Source organism: Peromyscus maniculatus, chromosome 2 (genome assembly GCF_049852395.1).
Source record: "Peromyscus maniculatus bairdii isolate BWxNUB_F1_BW_parent chromosome 2, HU_Pman_BW_mat_3.1, whole genome shotgun sequence".
In the NCBI taxonomy this organism is placed as follows: Eukaryota; Metazoa; Chordata; class Mammalia; order Rodentia; family Cricetidae; genus Peromyscus; species Peromyscus maniculatus.
Window position 1 is genome coordinate 42660926 of NC_134853.1, and position 23716 is coordinate 42684641.

At 36.2% G+C, this 23716-nt stretch overlaps 1 protein-coding gene and 1 non-coding gene across 12 annotated transcripts in view; both read right to left on the reverse strand.

Moving 5' to 3' along the window:
- The window catches only part of Sntg1 (syntrophin gamma 1), a 925417-nt gene that overhangs the window by 120388 nt on the left and 781313 nt on the right, over nt 1-23716 (reverse strand). For 7 of the 11 annotated variants that reach the window (XM_076564001.1, XM_076564006.1, XM_076564003.1 and 4 more), the window contains one exon: nt 15511-21483. The exons of 1 other annotated variant lie outside the window; for it this stretch is intronic. In XM_076564001.1, the coding sequence (XP_076420116.1) occupies nt 21325-21483 (159 nt within the window). In that variant the 3' untranslated portion in view covers nt 15511-21324. Of the gene's footprint in view, nt 1-15501; nt 21484-23716 lie in introns of those variants that run through there. 3 more of the 11 variants (XM_076564009.1, XM_076564007.1, XM_042270922.2) reach the window with 3 other exon arrangements.
- Nucleotides 1924-2030, reverse strand: LOC121827819 (U6 spliceosomal RNA). The gene has a single exon (XR_006070101.1). It is a non-coding gene; the product is annotated as a U6 spliceosomal RNA (small nuclear RNA).

Consider the following 23716-nt stretch of genomic DNA (forward strand, 5'->3'; position numbering starts at 1 on the left):
GCATTTATGTGAGCTAAAATATGTCTTCTACTAGAAAACAGCTTATGTTAAAGCTTTACCTGCGTCCCAGGTGTCCTGGCTTTCCTTTGACTCCAGTTTATATATTGAAGATCTGCCAAAATATTATGTAGTTCCTTCTGCAAATATTTGGAGATGTTTTAAATACCCCTCTCAAATGTAAATTTATACAGCTCTTCTCTTGTCAATGATCAAATATGAAAACCTCATGTTTGTAGGTCTTATAGCATTAAATAAGTAACTCTGTAGAATAATGCTTAAAAACTTAAAGATAATGGCTGATCTATAAATATGAATATTATAAAGTGATGTTACGAGTAGGAAATACTTTCTCTTCTACCAGGTTTAGTGTAACTGTTTTTATATTGAGGTCTTTGATCTACTTGGACTTGAGTTTTATGCATGGCAATAGATATAGATCTATTTGCAATCTTCTACATATTGATATTCAGTTATGCCAGCACCATTTGTTGAAGATGCTTTCAATTTTCCATTGTACAGTTTTGGTTTCTTTGTCAAAAATCAGGTGTTCATAGGTATGTGGGTTAATGTCAGGGTCTTCATTTCAATTCCATTGGACCACATGTCAGTTTTTATGCCAATACCAAGCTGGTGTGTGTGTGTGTTTTTTTAACTATAGCTCTATTGTAGAGTTTGAAGTCAGGAATAATGATGCCTCCAGAGGTGTCTTTATTGTGCAGGATTCTTTTAGCTATCCTGGGTTTTCTGTTTTTCCAAATGAAGTTGAGTATTATTCTTCCCAGGTCTGTGAAGAATTGTTTTGGGATTTTCATGGGGATTGAATTGAATCTGTATATTGCTTTTGGTAAGAGTGCAAATTTTGAATGCATTGGCACAGGAGACTACTTTCTAAATATAACGCCAGTAGTTCAGACACTGAGAGTAACAATTAATAAATGGGACCTCCTATAGTTGAGGATTTCCTGGTCCTGCCTGGTTCCTGTGGTCCCACAATCCCAAATAAACACACACAGGCTTATATTATTTCTAAAGTATGGCCATGATTGACCAGGTAGCTCTTCTCTCTCATATCAGCCCATAACTATCAATCTATGTATTGTTCCATGGCTTTACCTATATGTCCCATTACATGTTGCTCCTTGGGCAGTGGCTGGCATCTCTCTTGCCCTCTTCCTGTCTCTCTCTTTGCATTTCCTGCCTGCCTCTAAGTGGCCTTGCCATAGGCCAAACGGCTTTATTTGCCAACCAATCAGAGCAACATATTTTCACAGCATATGGAAAGATATTGCCCCATCAACCTCCTGAAAATGAGAAGCTTCTGTAAGGCAAAGGACATAGTAAATAAGACAAAATGACACCCTACAGAATGTCGAAAGATCTTCACCTACCCCACATCTGACAGAGGGTTGATTTACAAAATATATAAAGAATTCAAGATACTAGACATCAAAATAACAAACAATTCAATTAAAAAATGGACTACAGAGCTAAATTCTCTAAGGAAGAAACTCAAATCAATGAAAGACATTTAAGGAATTGCTCAACACCCTCAATCATCAGGGAAATGCAAATTAAAATGACTCTGAGATATCATCTTACACCTGTCAAAATGGCTAAGATCAAAAACACTGCAGACAGTTTATGTTGGAGAGGATGTGAAGCAAGGTGAACACTCCTCCACTGTTGATGGAAATGCAAACTTGTATAGCCACTTTGGAAATCAGAATGGTGGTTTCTCAGAAAATTGAGAATCAATCTTCCTCAAGACTGAGCTATACCACTCTTGAGCATATGTCCAATGAATGCTCAACCATGCCACAAGGACACATGCTCAACTATGCTCATAGCAGCATTATTCTTTTTTTTTAAAGATTTTATTTATTTATTATTATATATACAGTGTTCTGTTTGTACATATGTCTGAAAAATATGGAACGCTTCACGAATTTGTGTGTCATCCTTGCGCAGGGGCCATGCTAATCTTCTCTGTATCGTTCCAATTTTAGTATATGTGCTGCCGAAGCAAGCACAAATATTCTTTTTTTTTAAGATTTATTTATTTATTATGTATACAGAAGAGGGTGCCAGATCTCATTACAGATGGTTGTGAGCCACCATGTGGTTGCTGGGAATTGAACTCAGGACCTCTGGAAGAGCAGTTGGTGCTCTTAACCTCTGAGCCATCTCTCCAGCCCCACATTATTCTTAATAAGCAGAACCTGGAAACAACCTAGATGCCCCTCAACTGAAGAATGGATTCAGAAAATGTGGTACATATACACAATATAGTAATACTCAGCAGAGAAAAACAATGGCATCACAAAATTTGCAGGCAAATAAATGGAACTAGAAAATATCATTGTGAGTGAGGTAACCCAGACTCAGAAGGACAAACATGGTATGCACTCACTTATAAGTGGATAATAGATGGAAAGCAAAGGATAACCAGAGGACAACCCACAACTCCAGAGAAGCTAGCTAACAAGGAAGACCCAAAGATGGATGCATGGATTGCCCTGGGATGGAAAAATACTCCATGAGTAAACTGGGGATGAGTGGAGGGCAATGGAGGGTAGGGGGATAGGGTATGAGAACATAAGGAAATGGAATGATCAAGCTTGAACAGTGATGGAGTGGAAAAGCAATGAAAGAGAAACCATGATAGAGGGAGTCATCATGGAGATAGAGAGAAACTGGGTGCTCGGGAAGTTCCAGGGAATCCTCATAGATGACCCCAGTTTGGACTACTAGAAATAATGGAGAAGATCCCTGAACTGAACTGGCTTACCCCAGTAACCAGATTGGTGAATACCCTAACTGTTATCACAGAGTTCCTCTTTAGTGACTGATGGTTGCAGATGCAGAGATCCACAGCCAAACTTCAGGCAGAGCTCCAGGAGTCCAGTCAAAGAGAGAGAAGAGGGATCAGAGGGATTTGTATGAGCAAGTGCAACAAGGTCGATGGGAAACCTGCAGAGATGATCAAACCAAGCTAATGGGAACTCATGAAAGCTGGATCAACAGCTGTGGAGCCTGATTGGAACTGGGCTAGGCCCTCTGCATGGTGAAACTGTTGTGTAGCATGATCTGGTTGGGTCCCCCCTGGCAGTAGGATAAGAATCCATTTCTGGTGCAATGAGTGGGCATTTGGGAGCCTTCTACCTATGATGGGACACCTTGTACAGCCTTGAGGCAGGGGGAGGGACTTGGACTTGCCTCTACTGGATGTGACTCCCTATGGGAGGCCTTGCCTTCTTGTTGGGAGGAGTGGAAATGTGAGGAGGGAAGAGAAGGATTTTTGATTGGTGTGTAAAATGAAAAGAAAAAATTTCTAAATTAAAAAAAGAGTAGGAAATACTATCTAACTTTTAAAGTAAAGATCACTTTTTTTTATTGCTTGCATTTTTTCCAGTTATCTAAATAATGAGCCTCTAAGTACTTTAGATCACTGTATTATATTGAATACCAAGTGTTTGGTAATTAAGTTTCTATTGTTAATCTCACTGATATCCTTTTTAATTTCATCTATATTCTTTTTTGTTTGTTTTTGAGACAGGGTTTCTCTGTCTAGTTTTGGTGCCTGTCCTGGATCTTACTCAGTAGACCAGGCTTGTCTTGAACTCACAGTGATCTACCTGGGTCTGCCTCCCTAGTGCTGGGATTAAAGACACATGTAACCACTGCCTAGCTCATCTTTATTCTTTAGTGATTAGAATAAGAATGGAATTTTGACATTTAGGACATTGCTTTCAGAAAAACAGACTGCTAAGGAAGCTTGAAGATTATTTTATTAAAATTTGAGGTGAGTGAAGCATCCAACTGTAAATTCTGGAATCTTCCAGAAGGGGAAAATGAAAATGAGAGAGAAAGTCAGATCCTTTGAGCTAGCGTCAACAATGCAGATGTGTTAGTAGTACTAGAAAGTATTATTTTCTTAGAGATTCAGGACCATATCAAGGAAAAGTTATACCTACTTCTGGAGTAAACAGGAGGCAGGTACTGCTGTGTCATGAGAGCAGACAATTTGGGTTTCTGGAAGTCCTTATTGAGGTAAGATAATATTAAAATGAAGACGGATTCAGATATGGCTAATTAATGTGTAGTAGTTGACCATTGATATTTGGGAGGTCCTCAGAATTTCAAGCTATTCTTTGTATTGCTGAGGTTCCATGGCTGAAAAGGAATATGGATACTAATTGTGTCTGACGAGCCAGGCATTTCCTTCTGGAGGAGTACAATAACCACAACAGTGGAAGAAAGTGGTAGGTAGAAAGTGTTATTTACTCTATGTCTTACATGGCTGACTTCTTTACAAGATCCTCTAAATAAGTCAGTTCCAACTTTTCTACTTGATTCCTACAAAATAGTTCCAGCTGCAGATTGTGTTATATTTAAGTTTTCATCATTTGGCTAAATTTTTTCACAGCACTCAGTGTGTATTGTGCCACTTAAGTGTTAAAGAACAATATTGCCAAGATCTACCTTATATTACTTTCTCACTCTGCATAATAGTGCATAGTCCAAAGAAATGGGTGTGGTGATATTTTATGTGTGCTTTAATAAATAAAGCTTGCCTGGAGATCAGAGGAAAAAGCCAGCCACAACACAGAATTCACGCAGTGTTAGCACATGCCTTTAATCCTATCTTTGTGCATGCAAGACCACACTGGAAACAGAGGCAGGTGTGGCCTTAAATTCCAAAACTAGTTAACCATGGATTTCTGGAGGTCTCTGTAGACAGACAAGAAGTGACAGAGCTATGTAGGAAGAGGAAGTGATGTAGCTGAAAGGGGAGAGCAAATCAAATGGCAGAACAGCAGGAATATAGACATGAGTAGACAGGAAGTAACTTGCATTTGGAAGCTGCAGAGTTGGTGAGGTATGGTTGGCTGGTGGCTTGTCCTATTTCCCTGAGCTCTCTAAGGCTTTCACTCCTATATTTGGCTCCATGTTTTATATTTATTTCATAAGACTATTTAGAAATTTGTCTACAATTGGCACCCAACATGGGGCCTTGTTTAACTTTTGTAAATGACTCAATTTGTTTTCCTGCTTCTTCAATTCTGTCCCACACATTCATGGCTGCCATGCAGCATAGAATTAGAGTTTGGTTATCATATTAACATTGTCTTTTTATATCAGCATAATTGCCCTCTCCAAGAAGCTGATCCTGGGAAAATTCCATACCTCTAGTTCTATATTGTTGTTCTATCATTTTAACCTCCTTTTTAAACCAAATTCTCCACTGTAACTGGACTGGCCTATAGGACAGCTGTTACCAATTCTTTCCAGTTCTGACAGATAATTCTATTACAAGTTGATGATGAGTTTAACATCTGATTTTAAAATGGAGAATGCACTCCATATGATACTATAGCTTCTTTAAATCTCCTTAAATCTAACATTTCCACTGGAGTCCAACTAGCTTGTACAGGAATATTTGGCAGTTCCTGTATGGTTACCAGGTAGATTAAGTTTGGTTGTTTGAAAACAGCCTGTCTTTCTGTCACCATATAATTCAATCCTGAGATAATTTAACCTTTAAATTATGTCTGGGTCTGAATTTCTCTATAATACACTTTAACAGGTTTTTCTCAAGCTTTTATCTTGACATGTGCTCATAGAATCCCCCTTCACTCTCTTTTACTGGACTCCTGGAGCTCTGCCTGGTGTTTGCTGGTGGTTCTCTACATCTGCTTCAATCAGTCACTGGACAAAAGCTCTGTGATGAAAGTTAGGGCATTCACTGATATGGTCACTGGGGTAAGCCAGTTCAGTTCAGGCTCCCTCTCCACAAGTCCTTCCACATTCTCTCTAAATGCCTGCCTACACATCTTTAAGTTAATTCTAAGAAAAACCAAACAAAACCCCAATGTATCAACAAAATCTCCCAAACTTAGAAAACACCCCCCCAAAACCAACCAACCACAAACAGTAGCCAAATAAAAGCACAAACAAAAATTGTCGAGTCCATCATATATTGGTCAACTACTCCATAACATGAAGCCTGCCCTGGAGTGATTGACATACCAGTATCACTTCTTTGGAGAAACTGATTTTTCCTTCTTTCAGCAGGTATAAATGACAGCTCACTTGTTGACTTTTATACTAGGGGCTAGGTTTTCATTTATTCATTCACTTTTTAAAAGTAGCAATATAAAATATAATAAGATAAAAGAAAAATCATCACATCAATGTTAGAAAAAAACAAACCAATTGAAGAAAGGAGCACAAGAGTAGGGACAAGAATTAGAAACCCATTCAGTAAAACACAAAATTGGAAGCCATAATATAAGCATAGAATATGTGGGGGCAGACCTGTGCCTCTTCTGTGCATGTTACCTCAGTATCTGTGAGTTCATATGAGCTTTGCTCATGTTTACTTAGAGGGCTTTGTTGTGGTGTCCTCAATCCCTTCTGACTCTTATACTTTCAGTCTTCCCTTCCCCAGGGCTCCCTGACCTCTGAGGGGAGGAATTTGAATGAGACTTTCTATTTACGATAAGCTGTTTCTTATGCTTGCCTGCCTCAAAAGAGTAACTTCTCTTTTTAATCATATGTCTGCTTTACATAAAATTCCCTAATCATAGAATATTGTCACTTCTCTTCCCAGAAGAAAATATTTAATATCCAATCTGAGTCACCACACTTTCTCAAGTATTTCCTTTTGTGAATTATTAGTCTGGTTGATAAAAGAATTTGAAGGCATTCTTAGGGGAAAACCCAAGGAAAATTTTATTAGAATTTGAAGGACAAACAATATGCAAGACAAACTCTTCATCTTGAATGCTGTCAGTAATGGGGTAATGGGAAGAGGAAGAGAGGAAGTAATATATATATATATATATATATATATATATATATATATATATATGTATATATATATACATATATATATGTATATATATATATATAGTGTGTGTGTGTGTGTGTGTGTGTGTGTGTATTATTACTTAGTAGGGGAGGTCAAGAAATAGCTATAGAAAGTGAGAGAGAATGCTTTAGGGGAAGAGTGAGTAATCCCATTGTGTCAAGCAAAGTATGCTTCAGTTTTTAGCTGGTACTCAAAGATGAGAAAGAGGTCAGGGACAAGTTATACTTTTTGAATTAGAAGTCAGAAAAGTGAATAGGCTTAGCAGTGAAGATATACAAGCAGCTGTTTTGAAGGAGTTCCCCCTGGGATGTATAAGTATACCATCTCACTAAATGAAAAATCCTTCTGTCTGTCTCCTTAGCATATTTTCAGGTAGATGAGGGATGGTCTCTTAGTCAGGTATATACACTTGTAAGGATGAATGCAACAAAACATAATATTTTGGGAACATAAGAAGGTCTTGGTAGATTTCATTATTTTAATGAGAAGGAGGAATTTTTCTTGATGGGTTTTAGCAAAGACATTTTATCTCCTCCTTTTCACCTAGTAACTTATCTTAAAGGGACAGGAACAATTATACTTCCTTTTCTAATGTTATTGGGATCAAGGAAGTAAGACTCCAAGTTGAATATGATGAGAAATACTATCCTCAAGCTCCAGCATACTAATGCCTAACTACTTAAGAAAAGGAGAATTTTTCAACATTTGGAGACAGTTGTAGCCTTGTCATATACTCATACCCTCACTACCTTTGTTATTACTAATAATTGTTTAATTTATTAGCTTCATTATCTAACATCTATATTTGAAGGCATATATATATGTACACACAACTATACATGAGCATCACTTGATCCCGGCATTTCTCAGTGTTATTTTAGATTATTTTTCAAGACCAATAACCCGAAGTATGTTTTTTTGTTCATGATTTTATTCCTTTTCTTGACACAAATGCTTCATTTCTCCAATGTTTACCAAGGAGAATTCTCTTCCATGCTACCCTTAGCCACAAAACACCAGCCATAAAATAAGGCAGTAAATGTTCATATTCTTCTGTGACATCCTCCTTACTCTTTTAGGTTTGGTAATATTTGTCTTATATTGTAGCTTTTCTAAAACTTTTAGTAACTAAATTATCTATAATCTATTTAGTCTGAGATTTTTCCAAAAGCAAACTACAGTTGGAAATAACATCACAAAATAATCCATACTATGTTAACTATGACAGACTGAGAGACCAGCTTCCAATCTGTTCCAGGGTAGTAAAATGAAGACCTCAGAGTAGTGAGGGTTTAAGAAAAGTTCTTATCTGAGGGCTAGACCATTTCTATCTGAGGGGAAAAATAAAGGAACACAGATGCGTTCTGATGGTAACTTTCTCTTTGCTTCATCTTGAAAAAACTCTCTGAAAATCTTTCTTCACAGCTCCCTAATTAGCTCTCATCCCTTCTCATTCTCTACCCGGCAGCTTCTCTAATTTACTTTCACTGTCTCCATATTTATCTCTCCACACCTGTCCTCCACTCTCCCTCTCTGCACTGCCACTGCCTTGCTCACCTTGGCTGCTCTTCCTCAGCCCCTCTCTCTACATCACTTCTGCTTCTCACAGCCAAAATATGACAATTATAAGTTACATTTTCAGAGACCTACCCATTCTCATAACACAAGAAAAGTCAGGAAGTTTCTCTTAGGCTAGTAATGTCACATTGACCCATGCATGTAGCTCTAAGTTTGTGAGGGTTCCCAGACAGTAAGTCAACAGTTCGATGAAACTTGAGCCTATAGCATCAACTGAGGCTAGGACTATATTTAAAAAGTCAGCTACTGAGACAGTTATGTCTTAAATTGCTCCAAGCTCTGACCTTGAGTAAGGAAAACAACACCTGAAAAAATGAACTCATGTATTTGTCTTTCGGGACAAACAGCTTGCTTTGAATCTGCTCTGAAGTCTAAAGTTAGCTTTCTGTTTAAATGGCTATCTTTGTGACTGAGAATCCTGTCAGTCTGAGTAATGTAAAATATCCCAGTATTATTTCTATACATCAAAATTATAAAGCTTAAATAATCCTCCTGAACACCCACAGCTCTAGGTGTGCCCAATAAGTGTAAAACATACCACTGAAGGGCTGTGGAATTTCCCCACAGCATAGCAATGACATTCCAGAAAGTTATGAACAAAAAACAACCAGTCATTTATAGTCAATAACTCCATAGCTTTTCCAAGTGGGGCCCCCCAACAGGGATTCCTGCATCTGGTGGGTCAACTTGTCCAGCACTAGTTGTCACCTGCTGTATACTCCCAAGGGCCTCACCAGTTAACTTAAGCAATATGTACATAAAGGAATGTTCATCATACTTAACTGGCCAAATACTTTCTGCAAAATGAAAATATGGAAGCAGTAAGAGGCTAGCTACAGCAACCAGATTTCATAACAAAACTTAGAGTAAAATGAATGGCCTCAACTCATCTCCTGTTGAGTTAGAAAATTTTATTCAATAAATAAGAGAAGTAAAAGAGCCAGTCAAATAATTTTCAGTAAACAATGTTGCCAACCCTGATTGACTTTGAAAGCTCAGGGATGACATCCACAGATCTGATTTCTTGTATACTCCATGGTAGTATCTTTAGAAACAAGAAGGTATCTCATCAAAATAAACTGACTCTACTGTCATATTTCCTGTCAGCATTCTTCCTTCTCAGTTCTACTTATCTAAGAATAATATTCCATTCATAAAAGCGTTGACAGCTTTGTGATTATATTCCAAAACTTTTGTCTGATAATTAGTTGTCTTAGTTTGGGTTTTTATTGCTGTGAAAAGACACCATGATCACTACAAATCTTATAAAGTAAAGCATTCAATTGGGGTGTCTCAATTACAATTTCAGAGGTTCAGTCCATTATCATCATGATTTGGAATATGGTTGTGTTCCCGGAACTGAGAGTGCTACCTCTTGCAAGCAAAAGAAAAGTGACTGAAAGTCACACGGAGGGAAGTTTGAGTAAAGGAGATTTCTAAGTCTGTTCCCATTGTAACATATTTCCTCCAACAAGGCCAAACCTCCTAGTAGTGCCACTTGCTTTGGGGGCTATTTTCTTTCAAACCTCCACATTAGTCTAACTCACCAAGAACTCTTCTTCAAAAAATGATGTAAATGATAGTCATAGAGGTGAAATCTACAGAACCCACAATGACCTAATGGCCTTCCAAAAACAAGCTAGATATATCTCATGTATTTACAATAGCAATCAACACTTTTTTCTAGTTCTGAAACAGTTACAAAGATTCAGGGCAAAATCTGTTACTCATTTGGCTATACTCAGCAGCCTATGCCCTAGCTTGGAACACCATCAATGTTTGTCCTCTATCTTCAGTTACCAGTTCTAGTAACTTCAGGTAGCTGGAATGCTACACCACAGAGATTTGTCCTGGTTTATTTCACACAGGACAATGTTTTTAGGGTTGTAATCTAAATAGATTCCCAGGAGTTGCTACTGCACATTTCATCTGAAATACTGGACCCTTGGCACAGCCATATCTAAATGGAATGGCAAAAGTCATAAAGCCAGCACAGCTGCTTGACAAAGATCCAGCAAAGCGGAGCTGTATGATGGCTACCATGCCACCTTTGGTTTTCATTCCCACCTGATGCCTACTTGAGGGACTTTTAATATTTTTACAATTTGGGGATATTAGATTGACGGAAAATTTCTTATGAATCATTTGTGTCTTCTCCCAGGAATGTTTCTTCTAAGCTTCCCCAGGACAGTCCTGAACATACTATTCCCCTCACTTTTAGGGAGATATCCTTATCTACTTGAAGGTTTTCCTTATGTGTTTAAGGTTTTGACAATAAAGAAGCCAGAGGTCTCTTCATGAGGCTATGAGACATTCTTGAAACATCTGCACCTGTACTTACATAGGAACAAGATATTCAAAACAAAGTAAACTCAAAAAGGTCAACAAGACCTGGTAGGCTAGAGAAGTTGGCCAAAGTTCAGATTATAAGGCTCTTTCCACTATATACTCAGACAATTACATGGCATACAAATCTGCCCTATATAGAGACATAGTGATGAGCAAAGTATGGAGTGGAAACATGATAAAATTATGAGATGTCAGAATCTCCCTGTCTAGTGTCCCTCCCAACAGTCCCTCTTTGAGCCCTTCTTGTTACTTAGCCTCTCTTTGTCTGTGGATTGGATCATGGTTATCAATTATTTAACAGCTAATATTCACTTATGAGTGAATACATACCATGTTTGTCTTTCTTGATCCTAGTTACCTCACACAGGATGTTTTTTTTTTCTAGTTCTATCCATTTGCCTGCTAATTTTACAATGTCATTATTTAACTGCTGAGAAATACTCCATTGTATAAATGCACATTTTCTTTACTTATTGTTCAATTGAGGAAGATGTGTTTTTTTGGTTTTTTTTCTGGCTATTATGAATAAAGTCACTATGAACAGAGTTGAGCAAGTGTCTTTATGATAGGATGGCAATATGCCCAAGAGTAATATATCTGAGTCTTGAGGTAGATGGATACACAGATTTCTGAGGAACCTCCATATTGACTTGCATAGTAGTTGTATAAGTTTTTACTCCCACAAGCAGTGGAGGAGTGCTCCCCTTGCTCTCCATATTCACCAATATTAACTGTCACTTTTGTTATTGATTTTAGCCATTCTGATGAGTGAAAGGTGCAATCTCAACATAGTTTTGATTTGTATTTCTTTGATAAATAAGGATGTTGAATATTTCTTCATTTCTCAGCCATTTGAGATTCCTTTATTGAGAATTTTGTTTAGATCTGGACCCCAGTTTTTAATTGGAGTAATGGTGAGCACTCTGGCCTATTAAAGCTTTATAAAATGCACACAGGTCTGAAGTTTTAAGATTCTGAAAACTCCCCAAAAAGGATAAAACCACAAAAATCCATGATAAAGAATCATAATCAAACTCTTTCAGAATTAAGGAAATGAACTGAAATGCTTCAAATCCTTGTTATGAAACTATGGTAAATGGTAAAGCAAATACTGGTTTGAGGCCTCTGGATCTCACTGTGCTGAAACTATTGTCCCAGTCTCTGATATTTGTCAAGGGCTTTATAATTGTGTAATTTCAATTATCACTCTTTGACTTGTATCACCAAGTTGAATGATTTTGTATAATTAAGGCAACCCTTTGTTTTTTGCACTGTTCTCAAATGAAATTGGATTGATCTTTATTTGTAATATTACCTTCTTATTGACTTTAACTGGTTAGTTTTATTCTAATTGAGACTCAGTTTCTCATCATTTCATCTACAACGAATCCTTCACTAAGAAAGTTGAAGTTAAGCTAAGTCAATGGTTTCCACAGAAAATACCAGTCATTTTTTCTTAGACATAAATATATATATGAATTTGAAAATACTTATTTTCTATGACAACTTATACTTTCACAAACATTTCTTCTCTATACATCTGTGTAACTATGATTTAAGTTGAGGTACTGTAAATTTGACAAGTTTTTCTAAAGCTTATAATGGAATTTAGAGAAATACAAAAATTTAAACTATTAAAACTCAAGATTACCATGAAATGATTAACTTTAAATGCCAAACTTTCATTAAAAGGGTGTATTATTTAGGAAATGATAAATGTCTTATATCAATGGAATAGCATTTTATCTGAGAAATAATCAAATTCACAAAGGCACTTTGATACAAGATAGTGTCTTCCAATTTCTATTGCTATGAAGAGACGTGATTACCATTGCACTCTTGTAAAGAAAAACATTTAACTGGGAATGACTTACATTCAGGGGTTTAATTAATTATCTTAACAAGAGCATACAGGCAGATATGGTGCTGAAGAAAGAGCTGAGAATTCCACATCTTGATCTGCAGATAGTAGAAGCAAGTGTGTCCCACTGAGCATAGTTTGAGCAAAGTACCCTTCAAAACACACGCCCACAATAGCATTCTTTCTCTATCAAGGCCACACACCCCCAATAGTGCCACCCCCTTTGTGGGCCATTTTCTTTTAAACTACTACTGGTTTGTTTTATTAGTGGCTTTTAAAATATTTTTATTACTTTATGTGTATGTGTTTTGCCTGTATTGACATGTGTGAAGTGTCTGCAGAGGTGCAAAAGCAAGCAAATGTCAGATCCCCTGAAACTATAATTACAATTTTGTGCCACTGTATGGGTGCTGGGAATCAAACCTGGGGACTCAGCAACATCATCTAGTTATGTTCACCACATATCTCCCTTTCTTGTCTAAGATTATCTCAAAATATTGGTTTTCTGGCCTTAGTCTCAGGAATATTACACAAGTTTCTGTACCAGGATAAAATTGTTGTTTCATTTGTTTGCTTGATTTTTGTTGTTTTAGTTTTGATGTATATGTGTACCCATTGGAGCCAGAAAAAGGTATCAGGTGCCTATAAAACATGCATTCCAGGTATTTGTGAGATGCCTGATGGGATGCTAGGAATTGAACTCAGGTCATCTGCAAGAGCATGTCCTATTAATGAATGAACCATCATTACACAGAAAGTTTTGTTGGTTTGTTTCTTTCTTCAGTGTTGGAAATTGAACACTGAATTGGCTTCTATGGATAGGATAGGCAAGTTCTTTGCCACTGAGCTACATTATTAGCCCAAGAATAAATTTTAACAAACATTATTAAAACAGTAGATCACAATAATTAGTTTATGCATATTGAAGTTGTCCTGTTTTGTTTTCAGATAAATATATAAACTAATTTCATATATTTGATAAACCTATTGCTGAAGCTAAAGCCTTGAATATCAAGACTTCTTGAGATGAATATAAAAAAACTGTGATCTCTATTTAAAAATAATTTATAAGACCTAAATTGTGTTTTATACCAAAATCAAACAAGAAAGGAAAAAATTATTAAATGTACTTTACCAAATTCTGAATACCTATTCAATATTTCCAAGAGAACCATTGGGCCTCCAAGGCTACAATGGGTACTCAACCACCCTAAGGAGGGAATGTAGGGACAGGAGATACAAAGGAAATACACCAAGTCAAGACTCTGATCAAGGTACAACTTTATTTTTCTCTAGGAGGGTTTATGTATTTCCTGCAGGGTGGGGGGAGCAAGAAGCTGTCATCTGCATAAGGTGGGGCAAGTTAACAGGATGTTTGTATAGGATGTTTACAGGGTGAAAGGGTCAAGGGCTCTGACTCAACATCCTGACTGTAAAATAATCTAGTTCCTTGTCTTATGGGGGTCTGCATTTTTCCACTAACTAGAGATTCTATCCTTGTCCCTGACACAAGACTAAGGGTTGCAGAGTTTGGCTGACATCTATATGGTGAAGGATTCCCATTATGATTATAATTTTTTCCATACTCAAGAAGAAACTGATATATCTGCTGATAGATATGAGTCATCTTCCCATGTGCAGGCAGGAGATAGATAGCCTCCTGTTCTGCAGACTGGACTTTTCCTTAACTGTTTTACTAAAAGAAGCTGTTTACCTTCCTGTGATCCATTCACAATGATTAGTTTTATATCTTAGCAACTTCAACCCTTTACAGAAAGTCCTTGCCTGTATTCAGCCATAAAGTAGAAGGAAAATGTGCTGTTGTCAAAAAGATGGAGGCAATTGGAGATAATCATATTAAATAAAATACATCAGAGTAGGAAGGACAAACATTGCATATTCTCACTTTTTGAATTCTATATTGTTTATGATACATAAAAATTGTATGAGTGTGTATATCATAAGCACATATGTACATATGTAATACATATCACTTCCATTGTCATGTCATATTAACTATATTAGTAAATTTGTAAATTAATTTAGGGTATAAATATTACATATGGCATGGCACTTAAAGTGAGATATTCTTGGGTAATGGATGGAAATATTTGAATGAGAATGATGAAGAAAGAAGATAATGTGGTCCAAATAAATGATTTGCTTTCATGAAAATGTGTTTATGAACCCAAACACTATGGCGAATTAATACATATCAACACAAACTTTATAACTAAAAACTACTGTGATTAAGAGCTGGAGAGATGGCTCAGTGGTTAAGAGCTCTGGTTGCTCTTCCCATGTACCTAAGTTAAGTACTCTGCACCCAAATGGTGTCTATCAACTGTCTGTAACTCCATATCTGGAGGATCCAACATGTTCTTTAGGCTTCCACAGGAACAGCATGAATATGATAACAGGTAAAACACCCACACACATAAAATACAAATTATTCTAAAAGCTAAATAAAACCAATATTATTATACAAAAGTTACTTGATGCTGAAGGATTTGAAAAAAGACTTTATTAGAAAGGAAAATCAAACTAAAAACAATTGTGTCAAATTAGCATATGAAAATATATTCAGTTTAGGGAAATATAATCTTTTTTTTTTTTTTTTCGAGACAGGGTTTCTCTGTGTAGCTTTGCGCCTTTCCTGGAGCTCACTTGGTAACCCAGGCTGGCCTCGAACTCACAGAGATCTGCCTGCCTCTGCCTCCCAAGTGCTGGGATTAAAGGCGTGCGCCACTAACGCCCGGCTAGGGAAATATAATCTTAACCTTTCTTAATATCATCAAGAGTGGCAATGCCAAGTGGTACTGAGATCTGGAACAACAATTCACTGTTTTGAAGCCTGTAAGAAAGTGGGGGCTACTTTGGCAACTAATTAAAAATATATCTAGCTTAGGGAATAACAATAGTAGTCCAGGGACTTAATAAAGTAAATTGAAAATTTATTTCCACAAATAAGTCTGTGCATATTAAGCTGTAGAGTGACATTTTATGTTTTCCTCAAAAACTAGAACCAAGGAACCCTCATCTCCAGTGAGAAGGCACAAGGCCTAGAGCTTCCACATATGAAAGAAATTTTCCCATGATGAAATCACACAGACTGATGGACACCATGAAAGGAACTCAGATGCATTCTCACTAAGAAAGCTGCCATGTTTTAGAAGTGCCCTCTTTCTCCCTACATATTTAAAAATGCAAAACTATGGCTCAGGAGATAGCTTAGTGAATTTTGATTCCAAGAATCCAGGTAAAATCCTGGTCCAGTAGTCCATGTGTATAAACATAGCAATGTGTGTGTGGTGGGGGAAGGAGAGATTGTTTTAAATAATAATCTTGGTGATGTTACAGAGCCATATTCATTTATCAAAACTCAACTTATTTTGAAACAAAAGCTTTAATTAAAGTTCTTTATAACATTTGCCTCTTTCAAATACATGTATACCTCCACCTTTGTTTATATCTCCTTCTCTTTGGAAAAGCATAAATTCCAAGAAGCAAATATATTATAGTTGTTAATCAAGATAAAAGCTATTAGAAACAAATTGAAAATCTATATCATATGCTTGTTTCTCAAGGCCCAGGCATGACAGTTTATAAGAGCCATAGGTGGTAGATAACTACAAAGAAACCCTTTACCTAACACAACAGGATGGTAGCACATATGAACTCACAAGGACTGTGACACTATGTACAACTTTACCCCTATCTGAGGAGCTATTGACAATTAACAGATGATGGGAAAGATAGAATCAGTTTTCTTTAAGGGTACAATCCTTGTAGGTCAATCATACTCCAGGAGATTGTCACTCTGGTCCCTTCCCCAAAAAATGATGACTTCATAGAGAGGTGGCAGTGGATCATGGAGGAGTTGAAAAGAGAGGCTGAATATGATAAAAATATAGTGTAAGCAATCCTTAAAGATTAATAAAATACTTTTAAAAGATAGCATATATATTATGTTAATTTTATTCATATATTTTCTCTGAATAACTGTTTCCCATTGCATTTCTTAAAATCCTGGAGTATTTTGTTGTTATATTAATTACAATTAATATTTGCTTCACTAGGGAGAGAACCAATGACATTATTCATGCTAGATCAGCACTGCACTGATAAATTACTACACCAACCCAATTGTTTTTATAAAGATACTTGATGCACTTGTTTGTATATCAACTTAAAATTCTTCATTTACTTCTTTTTGGACAATGATGGATTGAGCAACATTCATCTAAAATGGATTCTGTTTATTTTAGTGGTGTTAAGACTTACTACTTCTTTTTCTTTGTATTCACTTCAGTTATTGGAATTATACATGATGGGTATTTACTATTTTTTTATGGATGTCTAAATTTCTTCCTGGTTTTTAAACTGAAAAAGATGGAACAACAGCAACAAGCTGTAAACATTTTAGAGTTCATTTAGTAACAAGGACAATATGACCATTGGGATTGTTTGGAAGAGATTCTTGTGAGCATGCTCTTATGATGCTGTGATCACATGAATAACAATTATGGCTTTAAGGAAAGGCACAGTATACCTCAGTAATTGCTCCTCAATTATTAGTGATAAGATAATGATGTCTTTGGCCTAGTTTCTCAATATAGATGCTGTTCCTAATGGACCACTATATAGATATCAAAGTTGTAATGCTTTCAAAAGCTGCAACTTTTTGGTTGGTTAAGTAATTTCACAAACAGCACCTTCCTTATGTCTCTGCTGTCGTTCAGAGGTCAGACACCAAATGTTTATGAATATTAATGAGCCAGAACAGATTGTATTTCTGGTTTGTACTTCTAGTAGAGAGATCAGATTTTCCCTTTTACATTCAACTTCATTCTGTCAGGATTATAGATTAAATTTCTTTGAAACTTACAGATCAAAGCCAGACAAATGATACAAAATTGGAAGTAGTAAAAGCTTCTATTTTTATTTTTTAATATGCTTCATTAAAAAAGGTTTTTCTGTTTGCTTTATTTTTGTAATAAGTCATTGATGAACTCAAAGAGAGAGTGGCAAGTTGTTACAGATCTGAATTTACATTTTAGAAATATACACCAAACATTTAAATAGGAAATAAAGATATTTACATTTTTTCTTTCTATGTCACTACATTGTAATATGTATAAAATATATAACATTTATAATATTTTATTTATCATTAAGGGTAAGCTATAATATAAAGTGACATGAATTTAAGTATTAAGGAGTCAGAAAAAAATATCATCAATGATTCTAGAGATACTCATCAAGAGAGTCAGTCCTTAAGCTCATGATCAATACCTACAGGAGTGAAATGTTTATCATTAAGTTGGAACATGGACACTTACCTTGCAGAGTTAAGTATAAGCTTGTCTTTAGATTGGGAACACTTCTCCACACTTCTGGTTTGAAACAGTGAAGTAAAGTGATTGCTAAGAATCAGTTTTCCTCAGTGATAAACCAAGCTTCAATTATGTCAGCATTCTACATGGACAATACTATGAACAATCTTTGTCACCATAAATAAGGGATATGTGGATTCATCAGCTAATGTGTCCAGAAGAAAACCACACTGTCTATATGGAAGTGTTTTCTGTGTCTGCCAATATTGACTTGGCATTAATTGTCTTTCTTCTTGCTGGGTGAGTTTTATGATCAATGGCTTTAAAACAAGTCAGTTCATGCCTGAAATATGGGCGAGAAATTATTAGCTCATCCCACTCTTTAAAAATAAGATTAGATGGGAAGTATTGGGGATTTATTGTACTTAAATCATCAATTAAGGTGTTTTTGAAGTTGCACTATAAGAAATTCAAATGCCCCTGCTTTAATATATTTCAGTTCAGTTGATTTGTTATTTTTATCACATAAAAGACCTTCTTATCTTAGCAGTTTTCAAATGATTTTAAACTCCTGTTTCTAACTCAGAATAACTACATTTCTCTTTAAGCTTGTACACTTTAATATGCCCTTTAATTTCTCCCCAAATACATGTATATGAGTATACATCCACCAAGGCACTAGAGGATTAACACATCATTAAGCATTCTCATATGTGTTTAATACACAAACTTGGGTTTTTGAAAAAAAAATTCTATATCTGAACCTAAGTTGCTGTGAAACTGAAATCTGTGTTTTGATTAATTTCTAGACTTTCTCATTCAAGTAGTCCAAGCCACAACAGCAAATAACAATGCTTAATAACAGTATAAAGAAAGCATAAAACACTAACTGTTAAACTGATGAAAATCAGAACAGTATTTTCCTAATTGCTGCTTGGGCCACTAATTGTGTTAAACAACAATTTCAGCATGGTGCTATTTTAATCAATGTTATAAAAAGTAACAATACTAAGGTTGTTTCAATATGTTTTAATTCAAGCAACACTTTATTGCTGAATTCAAATTATGCTATATATATATGTGAAACATTTTCTTTCATTATAATTAATCTCAGCATTTTATACTTGTCTCTATACATTTATGTGTCTGTACTCAGAGATCTCATCTCATACATTTGCTATTTTCTTCAATGTGAGCACTGGTAGAATATTTGATGTAACAACAAAAAGGACATTTTTGCATGTTTAAATGAACTTTGTAAAATCTACTTTTTTAAAAATGTGGTGTATGTATGTCTATGTAACACACACATGTTTAGCTACTGACTTCAAAAGAAGGCATCAAAACCCTTGGAGTTTTAGTTACAGATGGTTGTGAGTCACGGTGTGGGTGCTGGAACCAAACCCATGTTCTGAAAGAGCAATAATAGCCCTTAACCACTAAGTCATCTCTCCAGTCCCCTAAAATATGTTAAATAATTACAGAAGACCTCTGTATGGTTTTAAATCCCAGGCTATTTCTAATTTATTTTACTTTTAGATGACAGACACATTTCACATGCACTATAGAACAGGTCATCCAACCTGTGGCTGCTCCATGCTCAATAGCAGAGGTTTCAGAAGAGATAGTAAGGTTTGTCAGTCTTTACTCTTTCGACTTTATGGTAGAAAGTCAGAACTCAGATTTTGGTGATATTCAAATTTTACAATAGCTTTTATGTTTGGTGGATATAGTAAGCATTGAAATTTATTATAAAGACTGAATTTGTAAACATTTATTATTAATTTTTTTCATTCCTCTGGAAAGTCATCTAAGACCTAACCTTACATTTTTCAGATCTCATTATGAGATTTCACTTGACCTAATGCAAAATTAATTAATATTTCTAATGATTATGAAAATTGCTTGCTACTTGTTGACTTTACTTTCATGGACATATGTTCCTCTATACAAATACTTTTGTTTTCCTCTCAAGTCTTATGTGGGATTTTCTTATATTTAAGGAAACAATATTGAACTGCCTATTAGAAACTTGGTCATTTAAAAAGGGATAGAAAAATGTTCAATTGTAATGTGTACAAGTAAAAATATACTTTTTATTTACCTGTCAATAAGTAGCCAGTTGTTTAAAAGAAGACACCTAGAGAGCCTTATATGAGGACCAGAGAATGCTTCCTGCTTTGTATGACTACCAAGATCAGATTCTAAGCTGAGATTATATACCTCCACACTGCAAATTTCTGTCCTTTCACTTTTCTAATGCTAACACAAGCTAACTACAGTGGCCTAATCATTTGAAACTACTTGATCACTCTCCATGGCATTCGATGGTATATATTTTGAATTTTGTTTTTAAATCTCACTTAATTTACTCACAAATATACTCAAATGATAACATCACCAGCTCTCAAATGGTCTGTGGCTACTTTTCAGGAACTTTTCAATTCTTGATTAAATAGAAAAGGATTGCAAAGTCTTATTTCTTACATAGGATTTGTTGATTTGATTTTCTTTGCAAGAGCTTTGGTTCACTTAAATTTATGCAAGTTTAGTTTGTTCATAAATCTCATTAGGCAAAAAATAAGAATAAATGTATTTCAATGAAGAACAGGAGAGTCATGAGTATTTTGGCCATTCATGACTAGTACCATTTGTTAATATAAAATATTTTTGTAACATTCACCCAAGAAAAAATGTTTAATTTCCTAGTGTGTTATCACAGACCAATGTAATTGTCTTTGTTTATTCTGCATAATATTTAAAATCAGGTAAACAGAACTGGAGTGCTCATGTGGAACCATAGGATGGGAACACAGGGAGTAACTCATATGGATAAGTTAAGGTACTTCTGTTTTTGATGTCTTAACTTCATTATTTTTTTTTGCATGCTACTTGCCTTGCTTTCATTTTTTTTAAACTTCTTTACACTCTTAATACAATGATATGGCATTGGTTCATGATTTTGGCCCACTATGCATTTGTCATACAAAATAATCTAAAATAGAGAAATAACCATTTAACTGGCATTTTTATTTATAGGTAGCTTACAACTTTATGTTATTTACATACTTTACACCAAACATTTGTAACCATACATATGGTCATCTATGTCCTGATAAAGATCAGAGGAGAAAGAATAGGCTGCTCTGCCTATGCAGCATTGTTTGCAGATGCCTTACAGGGTAAGATATGCTGCAGATACTTCCTGACCTTCTTCTGCTGGGGTTGCAGTCTTACTTCATTCACTGTTGACTTGGTGAAAGTGTGGTTTCCCCAGGGTGGAAGTGAGGAGTGACCCTGAGGACTCTAAGGTAGAACTCAGCATGTTAAGCCACATGCTTTGCTTTGCTTGTAGAAGCAGAGCTGGCAGCAGTAGAAGCAGCAGCCTTATTACCTAAAAATAGAGGGTCCAAACAAGCTACTTTGGCAGCAAAAAATGAATGAATACAGTGAAGAACAGCAAATAAATTTGAAAATTCCAACTCCTGAAAGGAAAAGAGAAATAAATAAATGAGGGGAAAATTAATTTCTTCACAATATTGTCAAGAAGTGGCCATTTTTATGTGTAACAAACATCTGGAATCAAGAATATATAATGTATAAAATTACAGTACTCTCATCGACATTATAATGCTAAGAATATTAAAGCCTGATGTGATATCTCAGTAAAACCCCCCACTCTATCCCCTATAGACAAAGAGAAGCTTAAACCAGGATTCCTAAGTGTAGATAAGAACTTAGACCCCTTTTCCCCAGGTGGCTGTATCTGCTACAGGGCCTTTGGAAAACACAGAGTCAGGATATTCGACCAAAAGACTAAAAAAGGGGAGGCAGGTTAAAATAAATTATATGGTCTGTGCCTTTAAGAACTAGCCTCACAAAGAAAGGGGAGTGCTCCTTCCAACCTCCCTGTTGTGAGTGAGAGATTTGGAAGAGCCTCCCTGGAGGCTTATAAACTTAGAATACACCTTACTTTTGCATTCTGTACCTCAAGTCTCCAGTGGTGGCTTTGGGGATGCGATCTAGGCACAACAAGACCCTCACTCTATTGTCTCAAAAAGGGGGCCTTAGACAAAGATATCTCAATATAGATAGACCCAGGGCAGTTTCAAGTGCCCAGAAATGATGGCACCAGCCCCAGGAACTCAAAAGAACAAAGTCAGGATGTCTGATGGTAACTAATTAACCACGAGATGCCCCTCTCCGGAATAACATGACCAGACCCTGGAGATGAGATGTAAAACTCCTGACAGGGCAAACAGATAAGCTAGAATAAGATAAAGTCCAGGCCTGGGAAAAACTGTACCAATCAAGGATGGACCCATACTAACTCCCTCCCCTCTAAGAAATTTTATGGGTTTTGCCTATAAAAACTAACTTCCCCAAGAAAGAGTAACTCTTCCCTGCCTCACTTGAGATGACTTGAGATGAGTTCCCTGTCGTGACTTGCAGCAGAAGTAAACCTTGCTTTTGCATTCTGGTATACTTGTCCTTGTTGGTCTCTCTGGGGGTTACGATCTGGGCACAACACCTGATTAATAGATTTATATGCTTAATAAACCTGATATGCAGATTATTTATCATTGCAATGATGATAACTTTTTTTTTTTTTTGGTTTTTCGAGACAGGGTTTCTCTGTGTAGCTTTGTGCCTTTCCTGGGACTCACTTGGTAGCCCAGGCTGGCCTCGAACTCACAGAGATCCACCTGGCTCTGGCTCCCGAGTGCTGGGATTAAAGGCGTGCACCACCACTGCCCGGCCAACAGTGATGATAACTTACATGTAGTAAAACACTGAAGTTAATGATGTGCTGGGAACTGCAGGGTTATACAGTAGAGATTCAGCCATCATTGATAAAGGTCAACTTATCACAACAAAGGGTCCTGGTAAAGGACTGAGCCATCATGCAAAGTGAGTTGGAGTTATTGCCTTTTGAATGAATTCTTGCTGCAGAAGTCATAGCTTATTCCCATCTGTTACAATTTGCAGTTCATTTCCCATGATTTAAAAGTCTTTAATGATCTATTGGGTACAATTTCCTCTATGCATTTGGGCTATATTGATAACATTCTCTAACTATGTGTGCAAAGAGTCACATAGTCAAAAAACCTGCTTCCCACAAGGAGGAATTTGTTTCTTTCTCCAATGTAAATGTAGAGATCTGCCTTCCTGCAGTTACCTTTATTGGTAGGCATTTGGTCAGAGTTAAGTGTCTGGGCCAAAGTGTCTCACTTGAGACATTTCCAGACACACCAAGGACACACAGTTACTACGTGTCTGAAAATGTTGATTCATAGACACTTAGATAGAGGACAAGCGTGCCCTGTTTTTTACCTCACCTATAGATAAGAGTAGTGATGAACTAAACTAACCTCACACTAAAAGTTTCTTAACTTCTTGTACTTACTACCACTTGGGTTTATTGACACAAGATTTTCGCTTTGAAATTTATTGCTTGAATTTACCTGGAGAAAATAATGAGAAAGCTAATCAGCTTCTTGCTCTTTCCCAAAGGAAAGTAAACTTTTCCACAGACCTGCTGAAGACCTATGCTGCTTCAGCCAGAGCAGCTGGAAGGTGCCAGGTTATATTTCTTGTGCAAATTAAGCTTAAATTCTCTCTTTGTTCTACATCCTTAAGCACTAGGTGTAATCTTTTAGATCTGAGACTTTCTTTTAAGCCAGCCAACACTGGTGAAAACTGCACCACTATTTACAC